General features: G+C 34.6%; 2 protein-coding genes across 3 annotated transcripts in view; one reads left to right on the forward strand and one right to left on the reverse strand.

Moving 5' to 3' along the window:
* On the reverse strand, positions 1 to 20514 carry asun (integrator complex subunit 13 asun). Of its 2 annotated transcripts, none has more exons than XM_065367565.1 (3): positions 20408 to 20514; positions 2483 to 2599; positions 1 to 2416 (listed from the first exon to the last, which is right to left on the reverse strand). In XM_065367565.1, exon 3 carries the CDS (start codon positions 2240 to 2242, stop codon positions 170 to 172), a length of 2073 nt encoding a protein of 690 aa, XP_065223637.1. In that variant the 5' UTR covers positions 2243 to 2416; positions 2483 to 2599; positions 20408 to 20514; the 3' UTR covers positions 1 to 169. The 2 variants fall into 2 exon arrangements, with proteins under 2 accessions (XP_065223637.1, XP_065223636.1); XM_065367564.1 differs by lacking the exon at positions 20408 to 20514 and adding an exon at positions 2721 to 2907.
* LOC135847842 (serine/threonine-protein kinase GL21140) overlaps positions 3459 to 23674 on the forward strand; it is a 25508-nt gene continuing 5292 nt past the window's right edge. The window contains exons 1-8 of the mRNA XM_065367567.1: positions 3459 to 3585; positions 3702 to 3890; positions 3999 to 4713; positions 13052 to 13148; positions 21043 to 21129; positions 21222 to 21393; positions 21463 to 21640; positions 21730 to 21876. Coding sequence (XP_065223639.1) covers positions 4003 to 4713; positions 13052 to 13148; positions 21043 to 21129; positions 21222 to 21393; positions 21463 to 21640; positions 21730 to 21876 — 1392 coding nt within the window. The 5' untranslated portion in view covers positions 3459 to 3585; positions 3702 to 3890; positions 3999 to 4002. The remainder of the gene's footprint in view (positions 3586 to 3701; positions 3891 to 3998; positions 4714 to 13051; positions 13149 to 21042; positions 21130 to 21221; positions 21394 to 21462; positions 21641 to 21729; positions 21877 to 23674) is intronic.

Consider the following 23674-nt stretch of genomic DNA (forward strand, 5'->3'; position numbering starts at 1 on the left):
TATTTAGAAAATATTAATTTTATTTTTATAAATATCATATCACAAAACACAAACGTACAAGTTATAAATACAAATGGAATAAATAAAAATGAAATCAAGACTCGAATAATAAATACAATCAGTACCTATTGGCTATTTGATTGACAAACGTACAAAATTTCAATGAAAATTATTGCTCAACGACCGGTTTCACATTTTGAGGCAAATCATCGTTAAGTTGCGGATAAAGCCTAGTAATATATCCGATAGGAGTAGGAGTAGCTTTCAGTTCACCGGCTAATTTTTCGTTTTTCTTTTTCTTCGACATGAAGTACTCGTAAACAGACTTATGTTTGATACTAGTTTTACCATTTTCGGTACCATTGGTTTGACCGCTAGGTGTAGGAGACATGGGCGAATCGAACGTAGTCCTTATGACCGTATCACGTTGCATCATTTGCTCGCGATCGTGTTCGTAACCTTTCAAAGCTTGCTCGATTTCGATTTTTTCGAGTTTAATCATCGATTCTGGTTTTTTACGACATTCTACTAAACAATTAATGATTTCTTGATGATCTTTGGAGTAGTTGTGGAATTTAACGTAGGATTCTAGTTCGGTCCAGAGTGCTTTGTATTGTTCTTCTCGTCTTGGTCCTTTGCCTCGATGGAATCCCGCACTAATCGAAGGGAAAGGTTCGTTTTTAGCTTCTAACGAGATTAAATTATAAACGCATTGTTTACATTGAAGTATCTCTTCTTGAGTTAGCTCGTCTTTGAGCATATTCGAAAGTAAAGGTTCGGTTAACTGTTTGTAATTGAATATCATATTAGCCGACATCGTCAAAGGCCAATACTTAGTGAACTTATCCAGACGTTTTTTAGATTTCTCCAAAGGTAGTTCGGCATCTTTATTGGCCGATTTCTCGGTCAAGAAACGACGTTTCAGTGGGACCAGTCGATTCTGCCTCATTAATAAACCGAAATCGGCGATACGATAATCGGTAACGCGTCCTCCGGTGCCTTCGCTAATCGAAGGAGGGTCTTCGAGTACGCTACGACCTAGGTTCAAGGTCTGTATGAAGATTTCACCACCGTATGAGGTCAACATGTGAGACATACCTTTGGAACCGACTTTACGAGGTGTTTCCAGCATCACTGTACGACCGTTGAGCAGAAACGTGATTAGACAAGCCGAAGGACGACTGTTGACCTCGGCTGGAGTAATTCTGTGTAAAGTTGTACAATTATGTAGATCGGCGGTGTTATTGTTACGAGGAGTACACCACTTTAACGTAACGGTTTCGTAGTTGGAGCCTTCTTTAGGGGTGCTTATTTGATTCAGTTCGTTAGGGTTACTCTTCAATAAGGCCGTATGAGCATCGCAAGCGTGGAATAGTTCGACGTTATAGTTAGCCGAAGAACTGGCGTTTTGTTCTTCTTTCATCGGTATACCGATAACCGTAGTCGAAGCTAGATTATAATGAGCTAATAATAAATCAGTCATCTTCGGAGCCAGTTGATTACCGGCAGCGACGCTGTACACTTCTGTCGTCAAAATAGGACTCCTCAGCATCGAAGGATGTCCGGTAACTGACGAATGACCCGAATTAGGAAACACATTCAGAATGATTAGATGACAATGATCGACAGCCACCAAGTGATCCGAAGCAGTGGCTACTCGATTAGTACGTATTAGCTCGTTTTGAAATATATCTTCGAGATTTTTAACACTCTCGTTATCTCTAGCCGACGTTATGCATATCAAACGACATCTATTCTGTAACTCCATCGCGTTCTCGTTCAAAGACGTACGTTTCCTGTGCTGTATCTCGGAGCATTCGCACATCGCTTCGACCGCTGTACGAAATCCATGTATGACCGAGAATTCACTCTGAGATGAGGTAGCGTTCAGTTTAGGAGGAGCTCCGCATCCAGACAAGCTACCGAACACTTGATATATGTTTTGCTGATCCGGTGTCCAAGAGTTCAACGTTCTCGCCGAACTATCACTGATCACGAACCTGATCAGTTTACCATCGGGGAATAAATCCCATACTATGCGACAGTAATCCATCGCTGCCTCGACCGAGCAAGTCCATAACGATTTGCTAATCGGCGATAAAGGGATTAATCCTGGTCTACCCTTCGTGTACCCGAATTCTAACTGAACGCCGCAAGATATACCGAAATAAGGTGTATGGTCGAGGAGAAACACGGTTTTGTGATTCGCTGGAAATATCTTGGATGATTGTGGTGGTTCCATGATGTTAACTGGTGGTTTTATTGCTCTTGTAACGAGATGAGGTACTTGGTTAGTAAAGCGGTTCGTTGTCGTAATACGTGGAACATTTTAATCGACATTTCGATCACTTTCTCGCCGCCATTTTCTAAAGGCAACGTGAGCAAGACTACTGGTTCGGTTTGGGATGATGAACCGCTGCCGGAAAAACAAGTATTTCAGAGTGTTTCATCGAATGAGCGACTGGAATGAGAGAGTACTTACGATTCTGAGATGCTGAAGCCTATTTTCCAATGCTCTGGCGATTTAACGACGTATTCCATTACTTATTCAATGGTCGACTGGATGGAGTTGTTTTTCTCTCGGGATATTGTAGCGTATCTGTAACAAATTATCGTTATTTTAGCGACTTTATCGATGTTTTTGCTGCGAAATTTTGAGTGTTTACATGATGAATTCGGTTCATTGATAATGATATTAGGGTAATTTTACGAGTACGTACATGTTATAGAAGTTCATTAATCGATTTATTTCAATTATTTTGCCACAGGAGCAGAAAATTTGGACAAGAAATCGTCAATTTCCGAGCCGGAAAAACAGAAAATATGGAAAACACGCTTTGGAAAAACACTCCAACTGATAAGTGGAGATAAGAGAGAAGAATTTCGAGGCATTGTCATCCTTATTACGGTATCATATTTTTGGAATTCGAGATGCACCTCCTCACCTTTGACTATATATACATGGACTGCTATCTCCTATTGTTGTTGAACGGGAACCGTGAAGCCAAAGCAATAGAGGTACTAGATCGGGACATGGGCTCTGAGCATGCGCGAGATTTCGTTGCAACGAGCGTAGTGGTCGTTGGAACGTAGGAGGGTGTTCGTCGCTCCGTGGTTCACCGTGATTGGAAGGTGCGAGGGTGGTTCGGATTCCTGCGCGCGCATGAAAATTCCCGATACTCCCGATCTAGTACCTCTATTACTTCGGCTTCATCGGCGACAATGAAGATAGTAGTCCATGTATATATAGTCAAAGCTCCTCACGAAAAAAGTCCGAAATTGAAATTTTAGACTTTTTTCGTGAGGTGGTGATTTTTCTTCAATTTGAATTTTTTTCGTTGATTCGTCAAGTTGGTTATTTTTTTTGATTGGAAATACTTTCAAATTGTTTGTTTCAGTTCAATTTGATTAAAATTTTGCTGAAATTTTCTAATTATTCGGAAAAATAGCAGTTTTGATCGCACGACGTTTTTCTCATTGTCTCATGTCGTAAAAGAAAATGGCGTCAAAATGGATCAAGGCTCTTCAAAATGGCGCATCCTTTTTCAAATCTCTTCCGTTTTTCAAGATCGAAAAAAATGAAAGGTGAGTTGAAAATTTTCATTAAAAAGTCTGTCGTAACATGAATAGAATGAAGAATTAAATAATTCCTGAACTTATTCCTCGTTCTGACTATCTCTCTTGTCTTCTCTCATCATCAGTTCAGTTGATGGCACAACAGTCTGGCTAACGAGATACATGGAATTCGATACGCGAAAAAATGTACGTAAAGTTCGAGTGATCGTTTCAACTTCGACGTGATTTTGAATTCGAGTGATCATTGAATATTCCCACAGTCTCCAGTGTGATTTATTCGACTCCAGTATGCCATTCCAATGATAGATAATTCGGTAAGTAAAATGTGTTCATTTTATCGTACTAGGTACTTGGTACATTGATAATAGTTCATCATTGAAAACCAACGAGCAACCCTATTGATAATTTTCATTTCTTTTCAGTATTATGGCAGTTTCATTAAGCGATAGTTTATCACACCATCGAACGAATTCAGCTACATCGCATACCAGTTACAACAACGTAAACAATTCAACAGTTGAAGTTCAAAGACACCTATCGGATATCGGTTCAAAAGGCAACTCACCTTTTAAAATGCGTAAAGCGAAAAGAATACGATTTTTATGCAACGGCGACAGATTTTACAAAGGTGTCGTAATGGCCGTAGCGCCGGAACGGTACCGTTCGTTTGACAGCCTATTGACTGACCTTACCAGAGCATTTTCCGGTAATATAAACCTTCCCAGCGGTGTACGTACTGTTTTCACCATGGACGGAAACAAAGTGCTGCATTTAGACGAATTAGAAGATGGCAAACAGTACGTATGTTCGGGCAACGGAGACCAATTCAAAAAAGTCGACTACGCTGGATCGAGCGCCAAAGGAGGCATTAGACCAGCCAGATCTCTACCAAAATTAAATAATAACAGTATATACAACGTGCACGGTAGTCAGAATTCTTCCATCAAGTCGAGAAGTACGGTTAGACCTCGTATTGTGATCTTGGTACGGAATGGAGTACGGCCTAGGCGAGTCGTCAGATTGTTATTAAATAAAAGAAACGCTCCGTCTTTCGAACACGCTTTATCAACAATTACCGATACTGTGAAATTAGATACCGGAGCTGTCCGCAGAGTGTTTAATTCCAGAGGCATCCAAGTGAGTATTTACATATACGAATACATCTCGCATGCGAAACTTTCGCTTGTTCTCGTACTCGCAGCAGTACTCGCATCGTGCGTACGAGACTAAAACCGATTATTAAGAAACTAGTTCTTACTATTAAAATTATACATTTCGAAAGGCTGTAATATGTACTAATTTTAAAAGCGAATTTATTCTCCAACCTCTCCTGCTCCCGTCCGCCCGTCCGTCGTCGAATAACGTTCTGCCTGATGCCTGCAGTCGTCGAAGAAAGTAAAGGTGTACGAGCTCCTATATGGTAATTAATCGCGGCGTAATTAATTAAACTCATCCGTATTGATCGATCGCCTCTATTTTACGCCCCGTCGTACGTCAAACTGTTCGGAAAATTGTTACCTCGTTGACTTTTCCATTTTAATGCCTCGTCAACTTTAATATTACGACTTTGACGGCGCCTCCGTCTCCGGTAATTAATCTCGGACGTGGAACTGCGAGGGAAAAATCCGCGCCTAAGCTAACGTCGAGCTGTACAGAAGTCGAGATAACCCATCGTCGAACCAAATACGTCAACGATTGCGTAAACGTTAAAGGAGCTCGACGTTGTAGGCTACCGTTGTATATCTCTATCTATACGTATTGTATCTCGTATCTCTCGATCGCGTATTATACATGAATGAACCGCAATACCACCAGCCAGCCCAGCCAGCTACACAACAAAGACCAACCTGAACCGAATGAGAATGACTAATATCATTTTACTTTATCACGTTACTGTTACGCTTTATCAGTTTTCATGGCTCTCAAGTATCTATTTCCCTTTCATCAAAATTCAACGCTACGCGATTACTTGGCCACAGCCACGAAATGGAATACGACGAGTAAAAAAATACAACAACCATTATTATACACGAGTACGAGTACGCAGCTCTGTGTGGAAGAATTGGCGAATAATCGAATATGTATACAAGGTGCAGAGATACACTATATAGTGAGGTAATTTACGAGTAGGATGATGGCATTCAGTAGGAGTATTCAAGGCGTTATAATGTTGCAAATTACACACGAACCGGTTTCGTGTTCGACTAATACATACATTTTTTTTTTCCTACATTTAATCTATCTCGATTATAAACACGAGGCGAAAAATCTCTTTGTTGACTTTTTTCGACCAGTTTGCTCCGAGACGCGGAATCGTTCAAATGTACTTAGTCTCTGATTAGCGAATTTGGTCCCGAGAACGAGCAGCTATTACGCAGTAAGTAATTCTCTTCTCCGAGTCTGTTTCGAAAAAACGTCTACCCTCTCAATCACCAAGTAACTCAGCCCTAGTCCGAAAAATAAAAACACTAACGAAGCCGAAGCCTTATAAAAAAATTAATCTCTTATACTAACTGCTGCTGTCGAAATCGACCTTAATAATCGTACTCGTAATAATAACGCTGGCGAATTTTTTTAACGTGTCGTGTCTCGTGATCTTGACCGCGTATCAATGATCTATCTACGTGTATCTTTCCCGTTACCTACCTGACCATATTCGATGATTCGCAAATTATTACACGGTTCGTTCATTGAGAGAGAGAGAAGAGATCAAACTTGAATGAAATTAATAAATGCAGGGGACTGGGGAGAGATGAGTTGCGGAGAAAGAGTGCTATAGAGGGAGAAGTGAATCGGGTACACAATGGTGTTGGTTGAATCGACGATAAATATTAATGGAGAATTATTAAAAAATGGTAATTATAATTACAGCTTGGCGAGTTTATCGACTGAGTTATATTATGTGTAATTATAGCTCGAGTAATTGATTTTTTATTGGACTCGTATCTTTATACCGGAAATATTACGATTTGGTGTTTTGATTCGAGTTCGATTATACCGAATTGATTGAATTGCGAGAGGGTTTGATTTTGGATACGTGTCGTTGAATTTGGAAATATATTTCTATCGATGTTTTGAAATATCTAATTGATTCGTTATCTTAAATGTGATTGTGAATATGAGTCGAAATCAAATTTATATCGTGTTTATTTTTATTTGACCAAAACAACGTTGAAAATTCAAGAACTAGGAGACAGCCAAGAAGCGAAAATGGAGGATGATTCGTCCTCAGAGGTGTTTGTACTTCGACGACCTTTTATGCTACTCCCCCCTCCCCTCTGGTGGTGAGAAAAACAGAATGAATTTTTGTGAACCTTTTGAATTTGAAATTTCATTGTTATTGGAACACAAAGTTTAATGAAATTTAACATCAGAAAAGAATAATCTAGTTTGAGGCAAAATAATGCAGTTTTCAATTTTTCGAATTTCTAGACAAATATTTTTTTATCACAGGCTATTTTAAAAAATTACCAAAATTTGATGAAATATCCCGAAATCATTATGATAATTTATTGAAAATATCAAGTGGAAAATCACGAATAAGTTTCTAAAAAAAAAACGTTTAAAATTTCGATAACTTGTCAAAGAATTACCAAAAATTGTTAGAAACTTATAAAAGTTGATAATATACCTTAGTAATGAGAAAGTCTTTCGAAAAGATCATCCATCATAACTGGATAATATATTGATCTGAACCAGAGCTTTTTTTTGTTGAAGCTAAAAATCCCCCCCCCCCAATGAATAAATAAATATTCAAAAATATCGAAAAATTGCTATAAAATTTGAAAAAAATGAAAGAATGGAAGATGGGTTGTAAAATTTGACCAAAAGAGAAGCTTTCAAGCAATTTTGTAAAAAAAATGTTTGGCAAACTTTGAAACAAAAAAAAAGGACTTTTTAGACTAGGAATGCAAAAATCAATGCTTTTTGAACTTTTTGCCAAAATCAGGACAAAAATTGACACTTTTTGATAATTTTTAGCTTAGGCAAACTTGACAAAAAAGAGAACCTTTTTAGCTAAAAATTCTAAATAAAAGTATCCCAAAGTTTAGCTTTTTGTCAAAAATGCTAGATTTTTAAGAATTGAAAAGTCTCAACTTTTTCAGCAAAATTACCGAAAAATGTCGTTTTTTAGGTAAAAATTACAAAAAAAAATGTCTCATCATAATATGAAGAAAATTGCGAAAAATATGTAATTTTTTAATTTTCAAAAAATTGCTCATTTTTGCTCAAATTTTTCAATGTTTTGCTTTCTAAAAAAAAATGTTTGCTTTTGAGCAAAGTTATGAAAGATTTCCATTTTTTTCCTATAAATAAATGCAAAAATCTGGCTTTTTTTTTGCCAAAAATTTCCAAAAAATATTACCTTTTTATCAATTTCCAAAAAATCCTGCGTTTTGCTAAAATTGTGAAAAATTCTCTCTTTTAAACAAAATTGCTAAAAGTTGTTTTTTTTTACAAAAAATTTCAAAGTCTTATTTTAAAAAAAAATTGTTTGGAAGTCTCTCGTTTCTTCTTCATGAAAACTTCTAAATTAGTTCAACTTTTTGAAATGAAAAACCAGAACGTTTCATTTTGTTATGTTATCAGGGTGTCTACCTGGTAGTGAAAGTAGTGAAAGTAGTGAAAAGGTAGTGATTTTGAAAGTCGGTAGTGAAAGTAGTGAAAAAGTAGTGATTTTCAGCATTTTTTCTTAAAAGGTAGTGAAAAATGAAAAAAGCGAAAAATCTAATTTTCCACACAAGAAAATTTTTGTAAAAAATGGGTCATTTTTGTTGACTTTTTTAGAACTTGAATTACATATTTTTGAAAGCTTTTGCCCTCGCTTCGCTCGGGCTATTTGCTCTTTTTTTCAGTGTAACAAAATTAATTGTTCAAATTCAAGGAATGTTCGAAGTTTCAATCAGAAAAATACTCCCTCACCTCCATAAAAAAAAAACTTTTTGCTTCTTGAAACACGAATTTTTGAAAGCTTTCTTGGCCTCGCTTCACTCGGGCTCGTTTGCTTTTTTTCAAGTTTGGATTTTTTTTTTTGAATAATAGTTCAAGTTTTAAAATTTTGAAGCAAAAATAATGAACTTCTTCATTCATTACCCAAGAAAACAAGGTTTTTATACCGCTCAAAATTCTAATTTTCGGTAGCCTTTTTCATAAAATTGGTATCTTTTTTCCAAATGTTGTTCAAATTTTCTATGATGTTTTTTAATTTTTAATTTTGAAAAGTTTTTTATTCGGCCAATTTTATTACAGTAACAAAAACCTTAAAGGTGAAAATAAAATCAAAAATTGAAATGACAAAATTTATATTCTCAACATCCGCTTGCTTGGAAAAAATCTTGAGATGTTTGAAGATATTGGAATAGCGAAAAATTTTAATGTAAAATTTTGCCTTGTCCACCCCCTCCCCCTCTTGAAAAACCCCACGTGTTTAAAAGATATGTCCTGCTAGCTAAAGTCCTGATTTTTTATTTTGAAATTTTGTTGCACTTGACACCCTGAAAAATCAATGCTAAAAATTATTTAAAAAATCCTTCATCTTTCATATTTGAAAGAATTTTATTCTCGAAATAGTTGATTTGTTAATTTTTCGAGTTCGTTCATTTTAATGGTCATAAAATCATTGAATTGATTTCAAATTGATGAAAACGTGTACTTACTGCTCTGTAAAAAATTACAAAGTTCAAACAAAAAAAAAAAAAAAAATGAGAAATTGTTTGTGTGGGAGGTGGGGGGGGGGGGAATTATTTTGGAAGGTAGTGATTTTTTTTGAAAGGTAGTGAAAAGGTAGTGATTTTCGGCCGAAAAATTCCGGTAGACACCCTGGTTATGTTTTTTTTTCTACACTGAAATAATGTTTTGCTCGCATTTTGTCTTTTTTTCCTACTTTTTCGAGCTTTTCTGTTTGCTAAGTTACGTTTTTTGGAAAAAATTGTGATCGAGCTCTGAAAAGGCTCGATTAAAACTTCTTCGGAGGAAGTCCATTGTTCGATTTTTTCCTCGAGAAGCTTTCTTGGAAATGAAAAATTAAGTAGTAATTTAATGTAAAATGTTTAGCAGAATAATCCCCCTCCCTTCTCCCCTCCTCACAGATGTAAAGTTCGAACCTAAGACTAGGATTCGACTTGAAAATATTTTCAAAATTCATTTTCAAGTTTTTTTCTGGTCTTAACAGAAAAAAAAAAGTTTCGAGTGTACTTCAGATTTGATTTTGGTGTATTTTAGTTGATTTTTTATTATTATTACTTGGAAGGGTGGAGGGAGGGAGGGAGGGAGGGGAGAGGGTAAAAAAATTTAATTTTAGCTTTCCAGACGATAATTTTGATGAAAATTGAAATTCTCCCTTTTCTCCAACAACATAATGTTTGGAATTTTGAATTCCGTCAATTCAAAATCATAGAATTCAAGTTCTTTAAAGTTCAAAACTTTTTTAAAAAAAATTTAGAATTACAAATAGTTTTGAAAAATAGTGAAATTTCATGAAATTTTAACGAACCGCGTAAAAATTTCCCGAAAACATAAAAATTATTCAAGTTGCACCGAAAGCTCGAAGAATTGATTCAAAACCATAAAAATACGTAAAATTATGCAAAAAGTACTCGAAAAGAGAAAAAAATTGGAATAATTTAATATAAAACTAGAGTAATCGAACAGAAATTCATTAAAAATGGCAAAAAAAATGAAGTATTGTCGCCAAAAACGTCAAATATTGAAAAATTGCCCAAACATCGACATTTCCCGAAATGACTAATAAAAAAAAAACAAAAATGGCGGAATTTATTACAATTGAAAACAAAATGAAAAAAATAATCTGAAAACATGACGTGAAAAAATTGAAAAAACTTCGTAAATTTGAAATAATTAATCAGAAATCAATAAACAAGATGAAAAAGAAAATCATAAAATATTGGAAAATATAACAAAATATTGGCAACATTTCTCAAAATGAACAAAAAATTGGAAAAAATAGCAGTTTTTGTTCAAAAAGTGTTGAATAAATTTTTAAAATGAAAGTTGAACCTATAAACGGTATGAAATATTGCAAAAAATTCTCAAGTTGCATTTTTGAGGATTAAAGCACATTCAAAACGAGAGTGAAGTAGTGTCGCCAAAAAATGTCAAATATCGCTCTTTTCCCAAAATTACTAAAAAAAAAAAAATGAAAAATTGCGGAATTTATTACAATTGAAAACAAAATGAACAAACAAATGCGAAAACATGTGAAAAAATTGAAAAAAACTTCGTAAATCCGACAAAAATTTTAATGAATTAATCAGAAATCGGATGAACACCATGAAAAAAAAATCATAAAATATTGGCAACATTTCTCAAAATGAACAAAAAATTAGCAAAAATGGCGATTTTTGTTCTAAAATTGTTGAATAAATTTTAAAAGTATCATAAATGTTGAACCTAAACCGTACAAAATATTGAAAAAAATTTATTTTTACGAAAGTTACGTTCCAAAATTTTCGTAACCAAAACTTCAGGCTCAGCAGCCTCAAATGGATTTTTTGATTTTTGGAGTAAATTTTTGAAAAATCTAGAAATGAAAATTTTTTACTTCGAGTGACCAATTTTTGAATTTTAGTTTTTCAAAAATTTAAATTTAGTCAAATTTGAAACTTTTGGTCACCTTTTAGGAACCACTCGAGGTATTCGTATCCGATCCCTGTAGAAGTTGATTTTTGGTGAGAGCACATTAGCACATTCCAAAGCCACCGTTATCAAGATTCCAGCAAAATAAATTGGTTTTCAATTTTTCTAGTGAATTTTGGAAAATTTGAAAATCTATATATTTTTCACTTGAAGTGACCAGTTTTCAGATTTTAATGTTTTTTCCAAAGTTGAGATTTTGTCAAAAAATGAGGAATGGGCATGTTTTTCGATGAGGAGGGGGGAAGAAAAGGAAAGCATGTTTCAAAAAATTTCTGTTGACTAGTTTGAATTTCACAAGTTTTTGGTACCTTGACAATTTAGTCAAGTATTTTTTATTCGAATTGACTGATTTTCAGATTTCGGTTTTTCAGAAATTGAAATCTAGTCAATAATCCAGAAAAAGCGGGGGGGAGGGGGGTATTTTTTCGTTTTCGAGGGAAAAATTGAAAAGTTCTCTTACTTCGGAGTTGAGAAAGATTTTATTTTGTAGCAATCAAAACACTCGATGAATTTTCAGTGAATAAATACGATTTTCTTTTTCGAATTACCTATGTAAATTACCATTTCCGTCCGAATCAGAAAAGGAAGAAGGATGGGAAGATTTTCTGCCCAAAAATTACTCGTTCTTCATTCTCATCTACTTATACATATTGTATTTCAGTTCACAGTCACAAATTCTAATTCCTCCCTCTAAATTAACTTCCTTCCTCGATTTGATTTTTGAAAAAAATCATACCTACAATCTCACGAACGTGTCCCTTTTAAAATAAACCCACCGTAGTAAGTGTCAATGATCCCTCCCCTCCCCTCTCTCTCTCTCATCACCATCACCACCACCCAGGAAATTAAAAGCACCTCGAAGCGATCCGTATCGAAATGAAAAATACATAAAAGAAAAGAAACAAAAGACACGAGTGTGTGAGTAGAAACACCTCCAAGTCGGAAATCGGAAACGTATTCAAAACTTATTTCCTTTTCTCTTCACAATTATTCAAATAAATGCTGGAATCGAGCCAGCAAAAAAAAAACACTCGCAGTTACGAGTAAAAAAAACCCTCTTCTTAAAAACTTTTTAACCCCAATGATAGTTGAACTTATACATATCTAAAAGGTGTTCATATTAGCATATTTTTACATACTCCGGGTTTCTTTCTATTTTATTTACCTATTTTTTTCGACGAGGCTCAAATTAGGCCAGATTATCTTCATCTAGCACGAAAACAATGGTAACGTGATAATAAAAGCAATAGCAAACGATGCTATAGTCAGGTTTAGGTATATAAATGTAAACATTTCACGTCGATGTTTTTTTATTCCTTTTTTTAATCGTTTAAATCTACGAGCTCGCAATTTGTCGTTTTTATTCATGCCTATTTTTTTTTTTTTTTTGATTTACGAGGTGAATACCTTTCTATCCTACTTATATTAGGTACGAAAAAACTAAATGTAATCTCGTTTCGTTTCTAGGTTAAAAAAGGAACAGAAGGGGGCCGGAGGAGGGAGGAATTTTTCCATTTTAAATATGTAATATCATATAATATACTTTGATGGTTTGTTTTGGTAACAAGTTGTACCATTTTAAATCTATCGATTTACGTCGCGTGTATTTTATAAATATTTAGTAAAATAAAAATGCTCATATTTTTACAATTTAGAGTTTTGAAGAAAAAAAATTATCTACGTAAACTTTTCGCTTTAGCTGCAAAAAAAATCCTAAGTAAAATAAATAGAGTTAATTAGAAGGTAATTATTATGTAAATGACTCTGCATAGGTGTATATATAATTTTAACGCTGGTACGGTTTTGGTTTGTGTTTCAGCTGTATAATTTAGAAGATTTCTTCGAAGAGGATGATATATTCTTCGTTTATGGATCGGAGAGAATAAATGCCGATGATTTTGAACTTGATTTCGAAGGTTGGTATTTTACTCGTGAAAATATTTTAGTCTTTTAATGTATGTAAGAGTAAACGAAACCTTATCTGTATAGTCTCATCTCTCTACCTGGCGCAGAGCTTGCAAGAACAATGAACTCTGTGTGATCTTCTAGGTATGTTTGGGTGTGTGTGGAGATGTAGATTGTAGATGCAAAAAGATGCAGCATCTCCTAGCTCTCTCTACTGGTACGCTCTGCGGGTAATTAATTATACAAAAGAGAAGCGAAGAAGCTATATACACGATGATAATTAAATCAAACCGATCAGCGAACTTGTTGTTTGAAGTCGCCGTCAAAAGGAGAGGCTTTACTCGTACGTGCGCGAAATATTCGATAAAAGGTGACCGATGTGGTTAACATATTACAACCTGGTGTCAATTAACACCTTAGCAGGGGTCGTCATCGCGTCGTGTCGATTGCTGATGGCGGTAGGAATAGGAAATTATACCACTGCAGTATTGTTGCGACGAGATATTGAAACAAGAGAACGAGCTGCGTGATGTTTGATGCTGACTATGAAGAGTTCTGAATTGGCGGAAGAGGGAGAGATGGTTCTTTCATTTCACGTGCAGATAATGATCGAAGTCGAAGTCAGCCTCTATACAATGTCTAGGTTATGTAATACGACCGACCGTGAAAGATGGCTAATTTTTCACGCAGGATGGAGGAATGAGGAGACGAGTGAACGGTGGAATTGAAATGGGAAATAGCGATCGTGCGAGTGAGAAGAGAAATGTAGATGTGGATTTGAGGAGGAGAAAATGTATGTACCTATTAGTCCAGCATATGACAATAGGAGTAATTGCACCCCCCCCCCCGCCGATTCTCCGGGACAACTTTTTTCTTGAAGGGGACATCCTAAGGAACATTTTAAAGCAAAGTTGCCAAAAAAAAAGTTGGCCTTACTTACAAAATGGCGGCCATTTTCATTGACAGGTCAGCCGAAATCGCAGATTTTGCGTTTTAACATAGGACTTGCACGAACTTTTTCAAACTTTACAAAAGTAGATCGAAAGATCATGCAAAAATTTATCACCTGTCAGAATTTTAAGTGCTAAAGTGCGTTTTTCGATTTTTGGTGAATTTTTGAAAATCGAATTTAGGCCAAAAATGAGGGAAAAAATCAAAATCTTACCAAATTGACCAAAAAAGCTGAAATTTGGGATATACCCTATTTTCGACATGCCAAATCGATTGGAAACTGTTTCAAACCGTTTTGAGCAGTTTTGGAGCCTCCAGCAGATTTTTGAAACTCGAAATTCCCACAAAATTCCATCATATTGGAGTTGTAAAGCTAAAATTTATTCTAAAAACTAATTTCAATACGCTACGAAGTACTGCAGGTGAATTTCAAGTCGTTTTGGAGCCTCCAGCGACTTTTTGAAAATTCCTGAAACCTCCAGCCCCCAAAATTTTATCAAACCAAGATGGAGAGTCGAAATTCATTCTGCAAACTAATTTCAATACGCTACGAAGTTGACTTTTGGTGGATTTCAAGTCGTTTTGGAGCCTCCAGCAACTTTTTGAAAGGTTGTATGACTTTTTTTGGAAAATTGAAATTCCCTAAAAGTAGCTGGAAGCTTCAAAACCATTTGAATTAATGTTGGAAAAATTTAAAGTTTCAAAAATCTACTGGAGGCTCCAGTAATTTTTAAAAAAGTCGCTGGAGGCCCTAAAATGACTTGAACCTACTTGAAGTCGTCTTCAGAGGGTGTTAAAATTGGAGTGTAGAGTAAATTTCAGCTTTCCATCTCCATTTGATAAAATTTTGTGAAAATTTCAAGTTTCAAAAATCTGCTGGAGGTTTCAGGAATTTTCAAAAAGTCGCTGGAGGCTCCAAAACGACTTGAAATTCTCCTGCAGTACTTCGTAGCGTATTGAAATTAGTTTTTAGAATAAATTTTAGCTTTACAACTCCAATATGATGGAATTTTGTGGGAATTTCGAGTTTCAAAAATCTGCTGGAGACCCCAGAACTGCTCAAAACGGATTGAAACCGTTTTCAATCGATTTGGCATGTCGAAAATAGGGTATATCCCAAATTTCAGCTTTTTTGGTCAATTTGGTAAGATTTTGATTTTTTCTCTCATTTTGGGCCTAATTCGATTTTCAAAAATTCACCAAAAATCGAAAAACGCACTTTAGCACTTGAAATTTTGACAGGTGATGAATTTTTACATGATCTTTCGATCTACCTTTGTAAAGTTTGAAAAAGTTCGTGCAAGTCCTATGTTAAAACGCAAAATCTGCGATTTCGGCTGGCCTGTCAATGAAAATGGCCGCCATTTTGTAAGTCAGGCCAACTTTTTTTTTGGCAACTTTGCTTTAAAATGTTCCTTAGGATGTCCCCTTCAAGAAAAAAGTTGTCCCGGAGGATCGGCGGGGAGGGGCTGCCATATGCCGGACTATATACGATGTGTGTTGTTTGGCAAAGTACAGGAAATTGAGGTTGGAGGTGTCTGAAAGGTGTGAGATGGGTTTTTGGTAATTTTTGGTTGAAGTTTTTACGAATTTTTTCTCCTCCGTCCTCCCGAATGTTTGGTTTGAATTTTTTGAAATGTGTCGTTGGATTTTTTGTGATTTGGAAAAGAAGGAGAATTTTTTGAATGATTGGATTTCGTAGAATTCATCTCGATTGAGAATTAAAATTTTTGTGTAATTAAAATTGACAGACAATGAAAACGAACGATGGCGAATGACGCTAACCAGAAATTTTTTCAATTTTTTTTGGCGGAGCTGTGGGGTTTCAAAGTTTTTCAAAATGGCCGAAAATGGAAAATTTCAGTTGCAAATTGCTCCGGTTGTACGTGGTATAGAATTTTGAACTTTTTTTAAAATTGTAGTACTTTGAGAGGGTAATCGACGAATGATGTCAAAACCAGTGTTGCCACATTCAAAAACTTAAAAAAATCGATTTAAAAACTTATAATTTAAATATAACCACGATGTCCGCGAGTAAAAATTCTGAAAAAATTCTCAGTTTTAATCCTTTTTATGTAGAATAACATAAATCAAAAAATTGGGCTGGCATTTTTTGTCATTTTAGAGAAAAAAAATTACAAGTTTGGCACTTATTGCAAAAAATACCATCAGAAAGCTAAAAAATGAAAATTTTCGCATTTTTGAGATATTTTACTAATGTGTAGACGAACATGTGAGAAAATCCCCCTCCTCCCCCCCCCAATTTGTCAACGAATTGACAAGAAAAAGCAATTTTCGTGCTATAATTTTAAGAGTGGAACATTTGAAAAAATTTCGCCGCTGATTTAAACAAAAGTAGGAAACTAAAAAATGAATATTTTGCATTTTTGAAATAGGTATTTCAATATGGAGTTGGATTAATAAAAAAAAATTGATCTTGTAAAAACCCTCAAAACAAAGAACGAAGAACCGCACCTTTTTTTGTTTTTGTTTTTTGTTCTTGTGATGTTCTTTCAAAATTTTAGAAAAATTGATCTTCCTTGTTCTTGTGAAATTTCAAATTGGTTCCTTGTTTTTTGACGCTTTTTGCAAAACTTCTCTGTTTATGCATTTTTTGGAAACGTTGTTTTTTTTGCACTAGTTCTTGCTCATTGCCAAAATGAAAGTCTCCTTTAATGTCAAATAGTTCACTTTTTTTGTAAAAATTTTTATCATATGTCACATTTTTACCAAAAATATCAAACGTTTTTTTCGTTTTTTTTTTCTTCTTTTTTCGTTAATATTGCTTCGTAAGTTCAGTTTTGCTCAAATACTGTTTTTTGTAGAAATTGCCAGGAAGTTGTGATTTTGCCGAAATCGTCAGAAGTCCTATTTTTGTCATACTTTATCGTCAAAAATATGTTCCAATTTTTTTTCCAAAACTGTCAAAAATTCCTATTTTTTTTGGAATTATAAAAATATTGTACTTTTTACCAATAATGTTAAAAAATGTTAATTTTTGTCAATATTTCTTAAAAAAGTTCTGTTTTTTAAGGGGGGGGGGGTGGGTCAAAATTGCGAGAAAGTCTCTCATTTTTGCCAAAATTGTTAAAAGCTAATTTTGCCTTGGAAAAAATCATGAATCTATGAAATTTAGCAAAAATGAAAATTACTTCATGAAAAAGTATTGGAAACTTGTTAGAATGATGCCAAAATGCAACACAAACATTAAAACCGTTATAAAACCGACGAAAATCGTTGAAAGTTGGCATAAATGGTTAAAAAATACCGAAAAATGTTGATAACTTGAGAATAAGTACATGAAGTATCAAAATCTATGAAAATTATCAGAAATTGATGAAATTAAAGCGAAGTTTAATAAAGAAAATTGTGATGAAATGTTATAAAAATGCCGGAAAAAAACAATACAATCGATAAAAATTATGAAAAAGTGATGAATGTTATCTGAAATTTGGCACAAATTGCATAAAAAATGTTTAAAACACGTAAAAATGAAATAAAATTACTGAAAAAGTGTCAAAATCAAGTAGAATTACCAAAAATAGAAATTAAGCAAAAATTGTGCCGAAAAAAAGTTAAAAACAAGTTGAAAAATGATATGAATTAACAAAAAAAAAAAAGCATCAAAGTCAATAAAAATCGCAAAAATTGATTTAAAAATTTTCAAATTTGGCAACAATTGCATAACAAGGTGTTAAAAACATGTTGAAATGATATAGGAAATACCTACAAAGCATAAAAACCACCAAGTGGCGGTAAAATTTCAATAAAATTTATCAAAAGTTACACGAAAAAGTGTAAAAAACATTTCAAATCAGTGAAAATGTCAAAAATTGATTAAAAGTTGCAAAAAGTTGCGTAAAGTGTTGAAACTTGTTCAAATAATTTAAAACGCATAAAAAAAACTCGCTAAAATCCGTAAAAATTCTCAAAAAGTACTGAAATTTTAATGAAGTATTCATAGAGGGTTAAAAACGTTGGGATAACAAATTTTTGCCAAGCCTGTTCAACAGCTAGCTCTAAAAATAAACCATTCAGTGCGTTACAAATGTCACTTTTTCTTTGAAGTCTTCCTCAACTTTTTCCAAAATTCATTTCAACCGTTCCCTCCCCCTCCCTTTCTCTATTATTTCATTTTCAAGGTCTGGGTGATGAAAAACGTCTCAGTCTCTTGAGTGACAATTTTTTTTTTCATCAGAGTGTGAAGGACTCGTAGAGCAGGCCTCAAAAATATTCCTGCAGCTCAAACGGAAAATTAAGGGGTTGAATTTTTCAAAGACATTTATGTAGTCCAAAAATTGCATAAATTTTAATGAGAAAATTGATGACATGTGAGCCAAAATCGCAGATTTTTCTTGCCAACATTGGACTCGCGCAAAAGTTTTTGAACTACTGAACAAATCTAGATCGAAAAAGCATACAAAAATTTATCACTATCCAAAATTTCAAGTGCTGAAGTGCATTTTTCGATTTTTGTTGAATTTTTGAAAATCAATAATTTAAAGCCATAAATGAGCAAAAAATCAAAATTTCACCAAATCGACCTACAAAGCTGAAATTTGGGATATGCCCTATTTTCAACCTTCCAAATCGATTGGAAACGGTTTCAACCCGTTTCGAGCAGTTCTGGAATCTCCAGCAGATTTTTGAAACTTGAAATTTCATCAGGTGAAGTTAAAAATTCGAAATATACACCGAACTCCAACTTGAACACGCTATTAAGTCGACTGCGGGTAAGTGAGAGTCATTCTGGAGCCTCCGGCGACTTTTTGTAAATTCTTGAAGCCTCCAGTAGATTTTTGAAACTTGAAATTTCCTCAAAATTCTATCAAGTGCGGTTGGAAAGCCGAAATTTATTTGATAAACTGATTTCAATACTCTGAGAAGTCTACTGCAAGTAGATTTCCAGTCGTTTTGGATTCTCCAGTGACTTTTCGAGAATTACTGGAGCATCCAGCAGATTTTTCAATGTTCGAAATTTTCATACGTGCTGTGCAGAGTGAATTTCATCTTGACAACTCCACTTGATGGAATTTTGTAGAAATTTAAAGTTTCAAAAATGTACTGGAGGCTCCAGTAGTTTCCAAAAAGTCGCTGGAGACTCCAAAATGATTTGAAATCCGCCTGCAGCCGACTTCATAGCGTATTGAAATTAGTTTACAGAATGAATTTCGGCTTTCTAACAGTATTTGATGAAATTTTATGGAAATCTTGAGTTTTAAAAATCCACTGGAGGCTCCAAGAATTTTCAAAAATTCACTCGAAATGCTCCAATTGGCATGTTCACCTCTGAAAATCGTTTTTTTCTGGCGATAGTTCAAATTTCCCAGACTTTTTGGAGGTTCATTTTCGACATGAGTAAATAAACATGTGCTGTTTGGCCTCAAAAACTTGAAAAAAGCTCTAAAACCTCAAAATGTGTGATTGAGCAGCTGCAATTTTGAGATTTTTTTTGTCTCGGTCTGAGTCATTATGAAAAATTTGTGCTCCAATCCCAAAAAAATACTATTTTTTCCACTCGTGTCAAAATTGGTAATTTAAATGTGATTAGGAAAGTGATTTCTTAAGATAACAACTTCCAATTTTTGAGCTGACTTTTTTTTGGAGCCAGTTTGAAAAGCCTATCAAAAATGTTGACCATCCCCCCCTCTCACTAATCTCTCCTCTTGAAAATATCCACTGACTAAATAATCACCTGCATTGATCTAATGTTGATACAAAATTCATCATTCGTGAAACAGAGAACAAATTGTCGAACTACAATTCCTGATCTTTAATCGATACCTTCTTCCTCTCATTTTTGTTTCAACTCCACCGCGTGAAAAATTCCACCAAAAAACGAGGCCAAAACTAAACATCAACACCCACCACGATGCTCGTGAAAAAAATTGTTTTATGCTAGGTAATTTCGAGAAAAAAAAAAGGTACCGAAACCAAACACGTATAAATACACGAGGATTAGCTTACACATTTAGTCCATGGCAGCGTCGCGTGATCTCGTTCGAATAAAGTAAATATTATTCCGGTACAAATCATCGCACAAAGTACTTACTCTTATGTATACTTAGACTTACTACAGCAGAATACTCGCTCGAGTGAAAAATATCTCGTTTTTTTAGCATTTTTTTTCTTCCAACAAACCGTAAATCCGCTTTAGACGCGAGTAAATATTTATCCGCGAGTACGTAATACGATTTACTTTCAAACCAAATACATACATATACGAGCTTATATGTAGTAGATTTAAACATGCCTAAGTACATTTTATAATACGTGTACTTGGGGAAAAAATTACGTTTTTTTTTTTCTCTCGAAATACCTGAGTCAATAGATAGCTGTCGAATCGTCCGGGGTTGATGACCATTTCGAGTAATCTTCGATTTGAAAATATTGAGAACGAGAACATTTCGCGACAAGTAAACACCTTCGACTGTACGAGGAGGTGAAATTAATCGGTTCGATTTCACGGGGGAGGTGAAAAGACAACGATTTTATGTACCTGTATATGAGAAATCAGAGGGAGAGAAAAAGACGGCGAAGGAGAATTAGAAAAAGAAGGATGGAAATATGTAGGCGATTATTCAGTTCAAATGACTCGTACGAGTTGGATTTATCGCCTTTTTCAATATACCAGCGAATAGGCTTAAGGTAAGGGGTCAGGTGGGGGTACATGATGCCTGCCAAACGATATAAATGAATTTTCTTTTCCTACGACTATCACGACTGGCTGGGTTCAATTTTTTTTTTTTATTATTGTATTTAGTACACCTTTATCGATGTATCGTAAAATATATGTATAAGCTATTGTTTGAGGTAAGGAAGAGGTGGTGAGGTGAGACGATACAGGTACCTTGATAAGGTTAACTCTATACTACCTGGTATTTTATGCGAATGTGGTGCGAATTCGTACTCGTATGTATTAATGGTGTTAATCGACGATATGTTTTGTTGTAGAATTAAAAGCCATTCAAGCCTTGAAGAAAAGCTTACGGAAGCCTGTATCCGAATTGAAGAACGGGACGCATTGCTTCGATGAAACTGGTAAATTACGCACGTTAAAGTTGTCGTGAGACGATCGTTTTTCAACATGTTTTTATCTTCTATATGGTCTTCTTTACCTTTAATCGTGGCAGGCAAAAAAGTACCAAAGTTACCAAACACCTCGAAGCAAATGAAGAACCAAGCTGGTATCAAGAAAGCCGACATTAGCATGCAAACGATCCCTAATAAAGTATTGAGCAGGTATTCCATCGGACAAGTGATCGGCGACGGAAATTTCGCCGTTGTGAGGAAGTGCTCCGATAAGTACGTATAGAAAAAATTGAGTAAAAATTGACGAATCACATATGACGATGTATTGTCGTGTTTTTGTAGAATGAAAAACGTCGATTACGCTTTGAAAATCATCGATAAGTCCAAAGTAGCCGGTAAAGAGTTCATGATCGATAACGAAGTATCGATATTACGCAGCGTCGGACATACCAATATCATTAGATTGATCGCCGAACACGATACACCCAAAGAATTATACCTTATTATGGAATTGGTCACCGTAAGTAGACTTTTGCGAAACAGGTTCATTGGTTTTGCCATTTGTAGCCTTTTTTTTAAAATGGAATTTTGTATGTTTGGTTTGCTCAGGGAGGAGATTTATTCGATGCTATTACCAAAAGAGTGAAATTCAACGAACCGGATGCTCAAATAATGACGCGCGATCTGGCTTCCGCTTTGGCATATCTGCACGATATGAAAATTCTACATCGTGATATCAAACCGGAGAACTTACTGGTATGTGTGAATTGAAAACTATTTTTACCGGTGGTCTGTATGGTGGGAAATAGAGTTGGATCGATTCGTTGAATTTTGGTGATACAATTGCACTCCAATTCGTGGTACTGATTATTAATAAAGAATCGCATTTTTTGGTTCAGTTTGCTCAAAAAAATTCATATTTTATAAAAAAGTTTGAAAATTGCTCTTGAAATGAATTTTCTGAGTTCTTTGAATTTGAAAAAAGTTGCCAAAATTTCAATAATGAACTCCAATTTCTGAAATGTCAGTGCCAAAGTGATGTTAGGACATGTTCTTTCGATCTAATTTGGTTTCGTCTAAATCGAGGAGTGAGAGTTCAAAATGCTCCTTTGGGCCTTTTGAATGATTATAGATTCATAAAGATTTAACACGACCATTCTTCACAACTGAACAATTCTAATTCAGTTAGATAGATCAGATCGTTCGCGAACGAAACGTTAGTGATTCATTGATTTGTTTGGTGTTCATAAATAAAAGGAAAAATATGAGTAAAAAAATATCACGCGGAGACCAAGCAAAATTCAAACGATTGTGATGGATTTGAATTTATCCCAGAAAAGAATCAATTTGCCCATCAATGTAGAATTAGTTCATTGAATATTCGTTTGCGAACGATTTCAACTTTTTAGACTTGTGATTTTGGTTCTGAGATCATTTCAAAGAATTTTTCATTCTTCACCTTCCCCCCCCCCCCTCCTACCACCTTTAAAAGTTCATAATCGTGAATGATTTACTTATATGTAATGAAAATAAATACGTCCTCGTTGGCCGAAAGTTTATTCTGAAATAGAATTAATATGGTGAACTGAATCGTGTAATGAGTCAATTTGCCCATGAGTAATTGAGTATGGATTCATTTTTATAAATAGGTATTCGTTCGCGAACGATTTTAATTTTTTGGATTTGAATTCATGATTTTTTGAGAATAATCGTTTTGAAAAAATTTTCATTTTGGAGTGATTCATTTCATGTAAATCGTTCATGAACGACCTCATTTCGCTCATCCCCTCTCTAATCTAAAAAAGTTCACTCAAAAATATTGTGAATTAAATGAATTAATTATCATCGTTCTCAAAAATTTCACTCAGAAAAATGCTCGTGTGACGAAGTTGGTCTTGAAAAGAATTCATTCGCCCGTAAATATTGAATCACTTTTTCGAGTATTCGTTCGCGAACGATTTGAATTTTTCGGATTAAATATCAGTGTTTGAACTTGAACTTGAAATGTTTGAAAAAAATAATTCTGAAATTTTTCCAAATGATTTTTCGAAGGATTCAATTTTACGTGAATCGTTCGCGAACAATTTCAAAACTTCGCCTTCCAACTTCTCCCTCCCTCCTTCGAAAAGCCGAAAACGTTCAAATTTATGATTTTTTGAAAATAATTCTATACCTACTAATAGTTTTGATTTCGAATGATTTTTCGTTTTCAAGTGATTCATTTTATGTGAATCGTTCGTGAACGACTTCTTTTCGCCCTTCACCAGTCACCTCCTCAATCTGAAAAAGTTCATAACTTCATAAATATTGTAAATTAAATAAATTATCATCGTTTGCAAAAATTTCACCCAGAAAAATAATTATCGTGTGACGAACTGAACCTTGAAAAGAATTCATTTGCCCGTGAATAAAGAATCACTCTTTGGAGTATTGGTTCGCGAACGATTTGAATTTTCCGGATTAATGAGTGTTTGAACAAAGTAATTCTGAAATTGTTCCAAATGATTTTTTGAAAGATTCAATTTATCAATTTTATGTGAGTGAGTCGTTCGCG

Source organism: Planococcus citri, chromosome 5 (assembly GCF_950023065.1).
Source record: "Planococcus citri chromosome 5, ihPlaCitr1.1, whole genome shotgun sequence".
Lineage (NCBI taxonomy): Eukaryota > Metazoa > Arthropoda > Insecta > Hemiptera > Pseudococcidae > Planococcus > Planococcus citri.

What these genes read in the sequence shown, in the direction of transcription:
- asun (XM_065367565.1), bottom strand. Translation starts at nt 2,242, where the DNA reads ATGGAACCACCACAATCATCCAAGATATTTCCAGCGAATCACAAAACC.